This window comes from Protopterus annectens, chromosome 14.part0, assembly GCF_019279795.1.
Source record: "Protopterus annectens isolate FY-2018-M chromosome 14.part0, PAN1.0, whole genome shotgun sequence".
Taxonomy (NCBI): Eukaryota; Metazoa; Chordata; order Ceratodontiformes; family Protopteridae; genus Protopterus; species Protopterus annectens.
In genome coordinates this window covers 1,130,482,435-1,130,498,301 of record NC_056748.1, presented here as the reverse complement: position 1 = coordinate 1,130,498,301, position 15,867 = coordinate 1,130,482,435, and the positions used below count along the sequence as shown (strand labels likewise).

Genomic DNA, 15,867 nt, shown 5'->3' with positions numbered 1-15,867 from the left:
AACTCCATGTCCAATATCCAGTATTAATTGATTAGCAAAATGAGTCTATTTTGATACCAGCTAGTTACTGTTACAAAACTTCCCTTGATGTAGCTCTATGAGAATAAAATATTTAGACATAATACTCTTACTTTTCCATTATATTGTGATTTTATTTTAGTAACCATTTGAAAGGTTAGGACCTGCTTTAGCAAGTCTTGTAACGCTGAGAATGAATTACTGAACAAATGGACTTAGGTACACCTAGTCCAAGATGGCCAAAACTAAAGGACATTCAAAAAGTAAATTATTTATTTTATTTATTTGTTTACATTTGTTGACCGGGAAAGTCCAAGTAGACGCAGGTCCATTTTCAGCAGAAGCCCAGGGAGAAAAGCTCCACAAATTAAAATATTACAGACAAAGTTACAGATGAATAATTCTAGCAATTAAAATATTACGAACATAGTTACAGATGAAGAACATAGTACATTCAGTAGATAACTAGCATCTGTTCCATCCATGAAGTCATAGCAGATATTAACAATTGTTACAATAAGAAGTTACTGCCATATAATAAGTAGATTGGCATGGAAGTATCAGAGCTTGCTGTAATCAAAGGTAGTTTGTGGGGTGGAAGAGAGGTAGAGAGTAGATGGAGTGGGAGAAGTTAGAGGGGAGAGTTACAAGGGCATAGCCAGCATGTTTTTAGGTGTGCTTTAAGTAAAGCTTTGAAGTGGGTGCATGATGATACAGAGGTTATTGTGGGGGGAGGGTGTTCCATAATTTGGCTATAGCACTGGAGAATAGTGCTTCTCCAGCAGTGTAATTGGCTGTAGTAACCTGTAATTGATTTTTGTTGCTGGATCGTAGTGGTCTGGTGGTGAGATATGGTTGGAGTAGATACTGGAGGGATAGGACCTTTAGAGGATGGTTTACCAGTTTGTGGGCGAGTGCGAGTTGATACCATTGAAGGAGGTGAGGGAGTTCTAGCCAGCCTAGTTCAGTAAGTGAGAGACAGTGGTGACTGTGTCCTTTTACTGGCACACCAGTCAGGGGGCCAGATGCACAACATGCACGGATCCTGCCTAGCCATTCAGGTCCTGTTTCTATGCCCTGTCCCTCCCTATTTTATTAAAATAAATAAATAAATCATTAAAAAGCATTTCTTCTAATAAACTGCAGCAAAGAGTTGTTAAAATGTATACCCTACCTGCAGAGAAAACAACAGCTCTCATGTTTTTGTTTTAAAAAAGTGATTTTTGTTTACATTTAAACTGTAGCAAACTGTTTGCTGCAGTTTAGACCACAAACAGAAAGCTACAGCAGTCAGGTTTGCCTGCAAAAACAATGCTGGCTTTTAAAAGCCAGTATTGCATTAGAGATCAGAGTCCACTGACCACCACTCCAACACTTTGGGCTCAGGGTAGTAGTCCCTCTTGCCCCACCCTATGGTACTAGCACAGCACATTTTGTGGGCCTCTTTGTCTGGCTAGCCAGGTATGTGCAAGGACTGATGGGGCGAAAATGAAAAAAAAAAAAACTGAACCACCTTCTTAACTGCTTGAATGATGGCCCTTTCTGGTGGACCCTTGCCTCTTTGGCCCTTTCTGGTGGACTCTTGCCTCTTTGGCCCTTTCTGGTGGACTCTTGCCTCTTTGGCCCTTTCTGGTGGACCCTTGCCTCTTTGGCCCTTTCTGGTGGACTCTTGCCTCTTTGGCCCTTTCTGGTGGACCCTTGCCTCTTTGGCCCTTTCTGGTGGACTCTTGCCTCTTTGGCCCATTCTGGTGGACTATTGCCTCTTTGGCCTTTTCTGGTGGACTCTTGCCTCTTTGATGGGGAACAAATGGGCTTATTGGCCAGGAAAGGGTGATGATTGACTGACTAACAATGAGGACAAAAAGTGTTGAGGAAAAAAAATGTTTAGAGAAGCCAGTCCAGCTTAAGGAAAATGAGCAGACAACATATAAACAACGGAAAGCACCGGTATGTTCTTTCTGCCTCTGGTAAACTAATAACCTCCTTTCCTTTGAGTCCTTAGGAAGAAATTAAAAAGAAAAATGGTGCTGTACAGGTACAGTGTAATATCCCATTACACTGTTTTTTTTTTTTCCATGTGTCATAAAACTATATTCGGAGTATTATACCATCCACTTTTTCAGATGTAAATAAAAAACAATCTTCCTCATTAAAAGGCAAACATATAATTTCAAGAAACACAGGGATGGCTGATTAATGCACAAAACTGACTTCATGAGTTTATTTTGCAGGTATCCATGAACAGCACTCAGTAGCATTCAATACTAGATGGGAGGTTGGCATAATGGTTAAGGTGTTTACCTTACAGACATAATGTGCAGGGTTTGAGCCTCACATGGGGTAACTGGCTAGGCTTGAGATGGCCTACAAGGGCAGTTAGCCTAATAATTATCTATGAACCTACGACTTCTCTGTTTTCCCAGTTTTATGGTTTCCTCATTGTTTAGTTCAGTGTTGTGGCTTACAGTTGCTATTGCCTTTATTTAGGTACCTGTCTCACAAAGCTCGATCTGTCAAACATTTTTTATGTGGTAACTTTGCTTCATATAGTTTCCTTATCTTAATCATTATGGGAGGTGCCTCCTTGTATATATATATATATATATTGTTTCCCTAATTTTTTCATTCTTTTTTGTAATTATGGTCATACTGCTGCCTATTTTGACTATTTCTTTATGTCCAAAGCTGATTAGTTATGACACTGTAAAATTCCTGTGCCAGTCATTCTGCATACTGTTCCACTGTGGTGACCCCTAACAGGAAAAGCAGAAAGGAGAAGATTTTGCACTATTGCAGAGCACTTATTGATTGATGCTGTCTTCCAAGTTCTTGCACAGTGGGATCACCCCACTCATTGCTACATCACAGTGTATGATACATTATGTCTTGCTTTATTTATGTAAATAGTACTTTTGTGGATTTAGTGAATTGGTAGTTGACTGGCTCAGTAGTTTGGTAGCATATTGACTCCTCAGGATGTGTGATTCACAGCTTCTGGGCTATAGTTTGATCTTGAACCTCAACCCTGTCCTTGCAGAGCATGCTTGCTCTTCCTCTGGATGTGTCAGTTGCCTGCGGTTAGTCTAGCATCCTTTAATCTTCTAAGAACAAGTCAGTTAAGCAGCAGCTCCAAACCTCCGTGCCTAACTTGTGGATAAATGGTTTCTTTAGGGGACTAAAATACTTAAGCAGTTAACAACTAACTCCAGAATTATCCTTTTTTCCACATATTGCATTGGTATAGCTAACCTGATACTATCTGTGTTTTCTACTGATTTTATCTCTTAATTTAAGATGGTGATTTATCATTACTAAAATACTTGAAATGTAATACTTCCTAGTCTTCATCCAAAAAAAAAAAAAAAAACTTATGTCCATAATGGCTACATGGCCAGTGAGCATGTGGATGAAGAAATACTGATATATTAATCCTTACTCCAATACTTATATCATTTTGTTTCCCTAAGTTCATATTTGCTGTCATCACAAGGTTGCTTTGCTAAAATAGTAATGAAAGACTGTGTTTTGTATTTTTCAGAAAACATTTCTTACTGCAACATCAGAAGAGGAAATTTTTATGCACCTTGGTTTGGATTACATTGAACCATGGGAAAGAAATGCATAAACAAGAATATTTTCAAAGCATATTATCCTCTACAGCAAGCTAGGCATATAAACACACTTACGTTTACTTTTAATTAAATCCAATACCTTTGTTAGAGGTGCTAGTTTATAAGCTTGTCTTTTTTTATCTGTTGCTGAATGCTTGTTAACTTTTGAAGCTGCTATTTTATTATATTTTTAACTGTAGATGAGACCTTTATACCATTTTTTAAAGGAATATTTTATTTTGGGGAAAACTGTCAAAAAAGCTAGAAATATGCAAATTAGTTTGTGGGATACCATAAAAAAAATTCAAAGCTGTCAAGAAGCAAAATACATTTTTTTAGATTCTGTCTTCTTGGGAATTTTACTTATTGAAAGTCAACCTGCTATGGTGTTGTGTAATATATCAGGCAACAAGTCGCACTGATAAGAAATGTATTTTGGCTAACTTTATTCTAGAAAATGCGTAAAACAGAATATTTCTATCATATATTCTGAGTATTAAAGATGAATCAACAAAGCAATTAAAATACAAAATGCTAAAAATGTATACTGTTACTTGACTAAATCATCGGGTAGGTATACATCACTTAGACACGCTTGCAAATCCTTACTTTGGTTTCTTTAAAATATAATTAAATATAACGTTGTTTACATTTGACATGTGAATAAATTGAAAGAGAAAAATATGCATCTTGCTATTTGTATTTTGTTTGACTTAAGAAGTAAATTTAAGTACTAAAAGCGACGTTTCAATTTCAGCATTTTATAGTATGTGTGCATGCATGTATGATTTATAATGTTGGATTCCAAGTATAAGCTGCAGGGAGAAAAGTACAAATGCTTATCAAGTCTTAATACTCAGCTCATGATTTTCTACTCCAGTATTTTCCTCTATACGTTCTCTCTCTGTGCTTGTCCTTTGTGTACCCATTCAGACCACTGCCACTTAGTGAACTGGACATCACGTTTTCTTACTTCTCTTGTTCATATCTGTGTTGTGTATGTGAGTCTGTGTAGACTTGCAAATGTGCATACGTACCTATGCATCTCCATGCAGAAATTCTCCCATTTTAAGTAAAAAAGACACTATTTTTCAAATAAGTTACTTGCATTAATGCATATCTAGTTAGTATTCACATTTCCCCCTCCAACAGCATTCAAATGGTATTATTTTGCTTTTAACACCACCACAGTCATTTTTTGTTGCACTCCCATAGCCTTTTAATTACTTTTTGCACTTTCTTTCTACTTTATTCTTTCCTTACATCTGTTTATTGAAGAGGCGAGAGGATTCCACCACCACATACCCACCCAGTGCAATAATTCTATTGTAAAACTAATGTCAGACAGAACTGCTTTGTATATAATAATTAAAACAAAATAAAGTATTCAAGAATAACTGACTTAGTTATAGAGAAAAAAGGTAAAAGAAAACAGGCAAAGCAGAAGGTATATAATAATCATTTCTGTGATAATGGTCAGTGAACTATCAAAGGATCATGGGTACTGACTAGGCTGTTGATTAGCCATACATTCCCATGAAGTTATGAGCACGTATATTTTAAGGATGAATAACTCGGGCACGTTCATGAAGGAAAAGGGTGCTAAACCAGGGGTGCATTTGTATTTGCCTATCTATTCAGCCAAATTACATTTGAATAGTATAAGAGAATGTTTTTCTTTTATGTGGAGAGGCGATTAAAAAATGGTATTTTTTTGTGTTCTATATCTACATTTTCAGCATATGCTCTATTTATGTTTCAAAAGACAGAATAGGGTCTGTTTGGGCTCTGTAGGCAAGACAGAAATCACCTCTCGGTAGTCCATATCACACAGAGAAGAGAAACAAGGCTTTGAGATGGCCTGCACAGTTTTTATGATTTAGGCCCTTGATTTTCTTAGTAAGAAAATGTGAGTGTTAAAGTTGTCAGATATTTGGTCAGATACATATTCAAGGGAGCATTACACTCAGCGATCTGTCTGATGAGTGCAGAATACAGTGGAATGATCATATCCTTGGATGTGAATGCTGTACTTTTTAGGAATAAGTTGTTCAATACAAAAGACTTTCGTACAATAGTGGATATATGGTGATCAAAGGACAGTGCTGTCTACACAGGTTCCCAAGATCCTAACTACTGGATTAATTTTCAGTGGTGTGCTAACAATGTGATAGTTACAAGGGGCTTCTTGTTTGCTAAAGGACATTATTACACATTTATTGGAAATTAGTTTTAGGCCCTCGGTTTGACACCAGCTATTGATTTAGGAAAGACCCTCTTAGAGATTTTTGTGTCATTCAGGAAATTGATGATGGCACCAAGTTTACAGTCATCTGTAGAACTGGCTAGCCATGAACACTCAACATTAGCTTTGACCTCCAACAAGTAAATGCCAATGAGGTGTGGCCCAAGGACTGAACCTGGGGTACACCATGAGTAACAGGTCTTTTGGAGGAGGTACAGCCGTGCACCCTAATATATATTTGGGCCCCACCACAGGGGTCTATTTTTGAATTTGGAATTGTATTTACTTTAGAAGACGACACACGTCATCTATGCAGGCTATTCACATGTGCTAGAATTGGGCAGTAAATGGTTATGCATTAGCAATTGGGTTTTAGAGATGAAAGCGGGTGTTGAATTTAGCCAGGTCATCACTTAGTTTTAGTAGATTAGCCTAGGCATTATCTCTGAATACCAGGGTATTGTATGATGCCTCTGGCTTCGTATTTAAGGTAAATGTGATTGATTTGTTGGTCTAATTTGAGTGAGGAGGGAATAACAATTGTTAGGGACCATTGCTGTCCCTTATTGTAGAGGACCTAGTCCGGGATTTTATTGCTCCTGGTTGGTGTGAGGAATAAATGGACTCCTTTAATGGTCTGTAAACGTGGTCAGTATTATGTTTTTTCAATCTTACTGGTTACATTTAGTCTCTCTTGTCTGTGCTGGAGGAATCGCCTTAACCTACATTACTCTCTTGTTGATAGTTTAATGTGGGCATCCTCCCTTATTACTACAATAATCTAACATCTGCTTGCATTGTCATTATTAGCAGCACACTGGACTCTCTCTTTACATGCTCTGCAATATGCCTTGTATAAAACTGTGTTTGTACCTTAATTCTGTTTCTGCTGTTAATCTTGATTTAATTTTTATTTTAACATTTTAATTTTAGTAATTTTTGAGCTCTGTAGTGCAAGAGTTTATTTAAGCCTTAAAACACCAGAGCTTTTATTTAATATACTTGCATTCACAGTATATTTTACTTTGTTTGAAATACACACACCTTATGATAATTTGCTATACAATATTGTTATGACCAAGTTTCACACACCATTTGTCCACCAACTGCCTAAAAGTTTAAAAGATGTATACAAAAAGATGTTATCTTACCCAGCTAACAAATAAACAGCTACATGCACAATTCATCACTGCGAGGGCCCATGGACTTTTACCACATTTGCTGTCCCAATGCTTAAAAAAATTCAAGTCATTGATAGGTTGTTTCCCCACAGCTGCAGCTACAGTTTTCCTAACTGATTAGATGTGACTTTGGTTTACTGATTAAGCCACCGACGTCGGGCTGTTTTAATGGTATCTACCACTGGATTTCATAAAGCGCACCCAAAGCTGAGATAGTTTTAGCAGCAGATTTGAGAGACTAGAGTAGGACATCCAAAGATAGTAGAGGGGGTTCAAGAGGAATGAAGTGGCAAAAAAAAAAAAAAAAAAAATATATATATATATATATATATATATATATATATGTGTGTATATATATATATATATATATATATATATATATATAGGGTCTATATTATAAGAATGTAGTTTTAAATATTTGAACACCATATGGGCAACACCAAATGGTCGAATATTTAAAACCTCACAAGTGTGAACGGAGATCGCCATAGGGAATTCTTCCCTTTACTTCGATGTAGTATGATCTTGGAGTTGGTATATTTAAGTAATGGGGGGCTGTGGGGGGCACAGCCCCCCACTTGCGATCAGGTAGGTTTTTCTTTTGCTTTTACATTTTTTTTATTTTAGTTTTGATGTTTTACAACTTCGCTCATATGGTGCCACCCGAAGTTGTAAAACTTTGCTCTTATAATATAGACCCATATATATATATATATATATATATATATATATATATATATATATATATACACACACACACACACATACACACACACACACACATGCACACATATTTGTCTTTGGCAAGGAAAGTTAGTAGCTTTCACTTAAGCTGTACATAAAGGTATATATAGGTGAAATTGCCCCAGAGTGCTAGTTGGCCACTTTACCTTTATGTTGTTTTCCTAAAACAGCCTATCAATCTGATATTTGCTTCCTTAGTGTAGAGTCCCTTTTAGGTGAGTGTAATTCAAACATTAGGAGAGTTTTGGTTAATCCTAATGTACTGTTTTTTCTTGGCTTGTTGGTGTTGCCAGCTCTTGAACAGTTAATCACTGTTGTGCTGCGTGATTCTTACTTAATAATGTACCACAAGTTGTAGTCTTTGTTTTCACACTTATTCAGTAGTAAGCGGTGCTGGTTTTGTTCGAAGCATTGATAGGTTATTGTTCCTAGAGGAGGCTCTAGTGTTTTGCAGAACTAAATGGTAGTGTAATAATCTCTTAAAAGGGACCATTTAAGATTGGGAAATCTGTCTTGGATGGTAGTAAATGTTCAGCCTGGAACTGTATGCGTTTTTGATATTTACTTTGGTATTAAAGGTTTCATTAGCTCTTTGGTAAGAAAGGTATTTTAAGAATATCTTCAGACATTTCCAAGCACACTCCTTCTTAGTGGATCAGAAACTTGCCCCTGCATATAGAGTTGTACATCCTCATGAATGCTGCATTAGGTGTAATTACATTCATAATTTCCTGTTAGGAAATGGATGGTTACTAATATGATACAATCAAAACTAGTTTAAGATATCCAGACATCAACTATTGAAGAATAGTCACCTGTGTTTACAGTCTTTTTTTATTTGTGGATATTGCAAATAATGTACACAAGTTTGTCTGGCTAATTTTTTGTAGATTTTCTTTACCTGATCTTTTAAGTCTGGTAAGTGTCATAAAGTTGCATAACAGCGTGAGGGATGATATCATCAGGGGTCTTTGATACGGACTATAACTGGGCTGTGGAGGATCAGCCAATCTCTTACATGCTGAATCTATTTCTTATTCAACTTGCACTGAAATTACACTATTTTGATCCTTTACTGGCTTCAAAGGTGATACAGATGTGGCTTTAGTTTGATTTGTTCTCTCATGCAAATATACTTCCAAAGATTATTAGCACTGTGCTCACTTTTAAAGGAAGACCCTTATTGAGACTTGTTAATTATCAATGTACGCAATGATCTAAGGTCACTTTGGGGTATGGTTCTAAATGTGATTGTGTTTTGCTCTGGGGACATAATTACTATTGTATCATACATACTCTTGAGAATATTTTCCCAAAGGACAAACTGGATATGCCAATCTCAGTATTTTTGTGGTATACATTGCCCTCACTATGTTCAAGTAATATATGGAATATAGAGCTTTACTTAAGTCTTATTTTATGTAAATGGAAATATCCCCTAGTTACAAGTGTGTGACGGTGAGCTGAGACCACTGTCTTGTTAAGGGACTTATTCAGGGTCACTCTATATGTAAATGGAATCTTTCTGAATCAAGCTGAGGGCGCCAGGTTCCAAAACCAGATATACCCCCAATATACATAAACATATATATATATATATATATATATATATATATATATAACATTTGTATTAATATGATAACAGTTGTGTGAAAATGCACATTGACCTTTTAAACAGAGAAACATTATCGGGAAAGGCTGTTATGCTTGACATATATGCAGTCATTTTGTAGAGAAAAAAAATTGCATTATAGAGAATGAAATTTGTATCACATGGGAATCGCACATTAATAACAGCTCAAAAAATAGATGTGAGAAATAAAAGATATACTAGTGCATGAAAAACTAGGACATAAGTAGCACTGATCATTGAAATTACTACCAGTGACTGCAATGTCTTACATATACAATCAGACACAAAGTCATAAAGTACCAGGATTTGCAGGCAGAAAAGTTAGCCATGTGGAAGAAAAAACCCCAGAGAATTCCTGTAGTAGTAGGAATAATAGGTCTAATCAAAAAGAATTTAAAGTCATACTTAGAATTACAAAGGGAGGGAATTTTGGGCACATTTCTGGAGCTGAGAAGAGCATTCTTGGCTAACATCCAAGACTGAAACGATACTAATTTCATGACGTCTAATCGTATCCTGACTTAGGAATGGGGCCTGTTCCTGCCACGGCATTAGAAAGTCAAAATACTTGGAAAAATTAAAACAAGAAAACATATTCATATAGTAGCTATGCATGTCAGGTAATGTGTAATATATAGTACAATTTAATATAGATTTAAACTAGATTTCAGTAATAAGGTAGACGTGAACAGTGGAACCCACCTTGGTTTAGGTATCTTGAGAGATATCAATACTATTTTGTGGAACAGACAATTCCCTAGGGAAGCCTGTTTTTCATTTGAGAAAACAGGACAGTTATGGAGAGCAGAAATGATAGCAACCACATATGTGTTGAAATGGAGTAAGGAATGAATAGAAAGAGTTGACAAAGTGGAAAGAGATGTAGGAAACTGAACAGCTGGGGGTAAGTAGGTGACATTGAATAAGAAGGAAAAAATGAAAGGAAATTATTGGTTTTTTACCTGATGTGATGAGAGTTATGCTGCAAGGATAAGAGTACAGGATGAACAGACAGATAACAGCAGAGCTGGTAGGCAGTTACTTTAGAGTGGCTAGTTAAAAAAAAAAAAAAAGCTGAAAATATTTGGATCACAAAGTCTCTCAAATATAATTTATAATTTCAAGATGTGAATTAATGGGCTTCTTAAACCCAGCCTGAATGGGTTTTTGATGACAACCAAGATGGAGCTTTCTTCAGTTTTTAATCACACCAGCAATAAAAGTAGATAGGGTCTTGTTGAATAGGTTGTCTAGATAAGGTTATATTTGGTTATTGCTGGATATTTAAGATAATTACTCTGTAGGCCTTGTTAAGCAAGATTCCATTTAGCAAGTTTAGCAGATAGGTAAAATGTTACAGTTCAAGATTACATTATATGGGATACGTTTCTTAAGAAACTATGCAAAATGCAAACTTCTAGCTCTAAACAAAAGTTACAGGATCATACAGGATAACCGACTAATTTAAACAGATACCCAACTTGTTTCATTAAGTGTCTTCTAGTAGGCAAGTCTGGTTGTATACAGTGCAATAAAACATAACACCTTCAGTTAAAAAGTGTAGGTGCCTGGTTCCATGGTTCCATGGTTCAGAAGGATGGCTGCCTGGCATTGATTCAGGCAACTAAGCATTGATTAGCATCCCTGTCAGTGATGGAGCCAGGAATGGGGGCTGAGTAATGAAAATAATTGGCCTGCAAACATTTTCTAGGGGGGGGGGGTGGTAAGAAGGGTTTATGTGCACTCAGGGACATGGGTGGTGCGATTTCCCTGGCAGAGACTAGAGAAAGTACCACTTATGGTGCAAGGGAAGAGTCCAGAGCTCTTCGAGGGAAATGTCCATTTTGAAACTGAGTTCATCTTCTATAGAAAGCACACTGCATGCCCTTCCTCAGTCTCTAGCCATGTGCATGCCAGTTATGGTTAGGGACAAATCAGAAAAATGCAAACCACTGCTGGCTGTATAGGTGAAGACTGCTCCCAGTTAATTTCTAGCTCAGTGATAGGGAATGAATGGGTCTATTGGCCAGAAGGGGCTGATGGTTAACAGATAGTGGAGACAAAGTCAGAGTAGTAATTAAGGAGGGGTTAAAGGGTAGCAGTTAAATGTGTTAGTTGGTGTGATTAGCAGGTGATGTGGCGTGGGAGTGTAGTGCCAATTTTCAGAGCATTTCTTTTTGGTCTTCAACGTTGCATTGGGAGCAGTCTGAAAAATTGTACAGAGCACCAGATAACATAATTAATTTGCTATTAAACAAAGAAAAAATATATAGATAATGGAATTGCTGACCAAAATGGCAGCATGCATTCTGTGCATGATCATAGGAAAATGTGAAATCCTTTGAATTATGTCAGATATCTATATGACTGGGCAACAGGATTCATGCAATGGTTTGAGCAAATAGACTATGCATAGTCATTTAAAAGCCATCTCAGGTGGGTAGGTAGAGAAAATGTTTAATATGTATACATGCGTAGTAGAGAATCATGACAGCAGTCAACACCTCCAAGAATGTCCCATTATCAAGCTGTCTCATCTTAGGGAAAAGACATCCACAGATATAAAAGGATGGAGTGCTTGGACTGTGCTGATTATGCTCCAATATGCAGAAAAAGGCAAACCAGGTAAGCACCAGAATCATGCACAACCCGAACTTAACAAATGTTAAGCACCTCCTGTGAAACTTAAGGTTGGGTCCCATATTAGGCTGTATAATCTGATGCACAAGCCAGTGCATTTCTTTGTGCCAGTCCCAAGCCCGGATAAATGGGGAGGGTTGAGTCAGGAAGGGCATCCGGGGTAAAATTTTGCCAAATCATACATGCAGACAACAGTACAGAAATACATACCAGATCGGTCAAGGCCCGGGATAACAACGACTGCCACCAGTACTGTTGGCCAACAGGGTGCTGGCGGAAATTGGGCTACTGTTGGCCGAAGGAGAAGAAGAGGGGGAATGCATGCCCAAAGGCAGGTAAAGGCTAGGACTGTGATAGTGAGGGTTGGAGCTTTGAATGTTGGCAGTATGACTGGTATAGGGAGAGAGCTAGCTGCTATGTTGGACCGAAGGAAGGTTGGTATATTGTGTGTGCAAGAGACCAGATGGAAGAGGAGCAAGGCTAGGTGTATCAGGAGGTGGTTTCAAATTGTTTTATCATGGTGTGGATGGAAGGAGAAATGGTGTAGGCATTATCCTGAAGGAACAGTATGCTAAGAGTGTTTTGGAGGTGAGAAGAGTGTCGGATAGAGTGATGTTTATGAAGCTGGAAATTGATGGTGTAATGATGAATGTTGTTAGTGCATATGCTCCACAAGTTTGGTGTGCGATGGATGAGAAAGAAAAAATTTTGAGTGAGTTGGATGAAGTGGTGATGACTGTACCCAAGGGTAAGAGACTGGTGATTGGAGCAAATTTCAATGGGCATGTTGGTGAAGGGAACAGAGGGGATGAGGAAGTGATGGGTAGGTATGGTGTTAAGCAAAGGAATGCAGAAGGTCAGATGGTAGTGGATTTTGCAAAAAGGATGGACATGGCTGTGATGAATATGTATTTTAACAAGAGGGAGGAGCATATGGTTACATACAAGAGTGGAGGAAGATGCACACAGGTGGATTATATCTTATGTAGAAGGGCCAGTCTGAAGGAGATTGGAGACTGTAAAGTGGTGGCAGGGGAAAGTGTAGTTAGGCAGCATAGGATGGTGGTTTGTAGGATGACCAAGGATCAAATGGTGGAAATTGAAAAAAGGTAATTGTGAGGTGATGTTCAGGGAAGAGTTAAGACAGGCACTGGGTGGCAGTGAAGATTTACTGAATAGCTGGGTAACTACAGCAGAGCTAGTAAGGGAGATGGCTAGAAAGGTGCTTGATGTGACATCTAGAAAGAGGAAGGAGGACAAGGAGACCTGGTGGTGGAATGAAGAAGTACAGGAGAATATACAGAGAAAGAGGTTGGCAAAGAAGAAGTGGGATTGTCAAAGAGATGAAGAAAGTAGACAAGTATAAGGAGATGAGGTGCATGGCAAAGAGAGGTGGTGAAGGCTAAGGATAAGGAGTATGAAGAGTTGTATAAAAGGTTGGACACTAAGGAGGGAGAAAAGGACCTGTACTGATTGGCTAGACAGAGGGACCGAGCTAGTAAAGATGTGCAGCAGGTAAGGGTGATAAAGGATAATGAGGGAAACGTACTCACAAGCAAGGAGAGTGTGTTGAGGAGATGGAAAGAGTACTTTGAGGGATTGATGAATAAAGAGAATGAGGGGGAGAGAAGGTTGGATGATGTGTGGATAGTGAATCATGAAGTGCAGTGGATTAGCAAGGAGGAAGTAAGGATAGCTATGAAGAGGATGAAGAACGGAAAGGCTGTTGGTCCAGATGACATACCTGTGGAAGCATGGAGGTGTTTAGGTGAAATGGCAGTGGAGTTTTTAACTAGATTGTTTAATGAAATCTTGGAAAGTGAGAGGATGCCTGAGGAATGGGGAAAGTGTTTTGGTACCGATTTTTAAGAATAAAGGTGATGTGCAGAGCTGTAGTAACTACAGAGGGATTAAACTGATCAGTCACAGCATGACGTTATGGGAAAGAGTAGTGGAAGCTAGGTTAAGAAGGGATGTGATGATTAGTGATCAGCAGTATGGATTCATGCCAGGAAAGAGCACTACAGATGCGATGTTTGCTCCGAGAGTGTTGATGGAGAAGTACAGAGAAGGTCAGAAGGAGTTGCATTGTGTCTTTGTGGATTTAGAGATAGCATATGACAGGGTGCCTAGAATGGAGTTGTGGTATTGTATGAGGAAGTTGGGAGTGTCAGAGAAGTATGTAAAAGTGGTACAGGATATGTACGAGGGTAGTGTGACAGTGGTAAGGTCTGCGGTGGGAGTGATGGATGCATTTAAAGTGGAGGTGGGATTACATCAAGGATCAGCTCTGAGCTCTTTCTTATTTGCAATGGTGATGGACAGGTTGACAGACGAGATCAGACAGGAGTCCACGTGAACTATAATGTTTGCAGATGACATTGTGATCTGTAGTGAGAGTAGGGAACAGGTGGAGGAGACCCTGGCAAGGTGGAGATATGCTCTAGAGAGAAGAGAAATTAAGGTCAGCAGGACTAAGACATAATATATGTGTGTGAATGAGAGGGCGGATAGAGGAATGGTGAGGATGCAGGGAGTAGAGGTGGTGAAGGTGGATGAGTTTAAGTACTTGGGATCAACAGTTCAGAGTAATGGTGAGTGTGGAAGAGAGGTGAAGAAGAGAGTACAGGCAGGATGGAGTGGGTGGAGAAGAGTGTCAGGAATGATTTGTGACAGACGAGTACCAGTAAGAGTGAAAGGGAAGGTCTACAAGAGGGTAGTGAGACCAGCTATGTTATATGGGTTGGAGACAGTGGCACTGACAAAAAGGCAGGAGTCAGAGCCTGACGTGGCAGAGTTGAAGATGTTAAGATTTTCACTGGGTGTACGAGGATGGACAGGATTAGGAATAAGTATATTAGAGGGTCAGCCCAGGTTGGAAGGTTTGGAGACAAAGCCAGAGAGGCAAAATTACATTAGTTTGGACGTGCTGAGGAGGGATGCAGAGTATATTGGGAAAAAGATGCTAAGGATGAAGCTGCCAGGTAACAGGGAAAGAGGAAGGCCTAAGATAAGGTTTATGGATGTGGTGAGAGAGGACATGCAGGTGGTTGGTATGATACAGCAAGATGCAGAGGACAGGAAGAAATGGAAACAGTTGATCTGCCGTGGCGACCCCTAATGGGAGCAGCCGAAAGAAGAAGATAATCTGCCTGTACTGAGTAACAAATGACAGCATCAGAAAAAAAACACTTGTCTCTGGCCATATAGTTAACATGTCCCTAACTTCCTGTAAAAAACAAAAACAAAAAAAAAAATTGAGAGTTGCAGAATAGCTGGTTGTGTGCTCACCTGTATAGTCTCAAGAATGCAAACTCTGAAACTCAAATGTATGTCATTATCATTTGACTTCAAGCCTCATTGGTTTATCCAAAAAACATATTTTATGAGGAACAAAAATATGAAGCAATAATCTGGATGCTTTGTGAAAATTTAGGCAGAGATAAGATAATGGACTATGTTGCACTACCTTTCTGACGGGGCGCTCTAATTGTTTTATGGCTTTGAAAGCCAGGAAAACATTTTTGTAATTTTTTCCCTTTAACTAGTAATACATGGAGCAGATACAGCTCCGTCCACTACAAAGCTACAAAGCTTTATGATCAGCTCACCAATCATAAGTTAAATTACATATTCTTGATGTAATTCTCTCTCAAGGTGAATTTTTTGGTATCCATGCTTGAACACATAAACAGGTTATGTATGACTGGCAACCCAATAATAATCCTCTGTGTAAAAAACACAAAAAGTTGCTAAATTGTGTTCTTTATTTTTTGACCTCCATAGCTCTATAAA

General features: G+C 38.3%; 1 protein-coding gene across 1 annotated transcript in view; it reads left to right on the top strand.

Moving 5' to 3' along the window:
• DNTT (DNA nucleotidylexotransferase) overlaps positions 1-4,313 on the top strand; it is an 877,936-nt gene extending 873,623 nt beyond the window's left edge. The window contains exon 11 of the mRNA XM_044056916.1: positions 3,557-4,313. Coding sequence (XP_043912851.1) covers positions 3,557-3,643 — 87 coding nt within the window. The 3' untranslated portion in view covers positions 3,644-4,313. The remainder of the gene's footprint in view (positions 1-3,556) is intronic.
• The last annotated feature ends 11,554 nt before the right edge of the window (positions 4,314-15,867 follow it).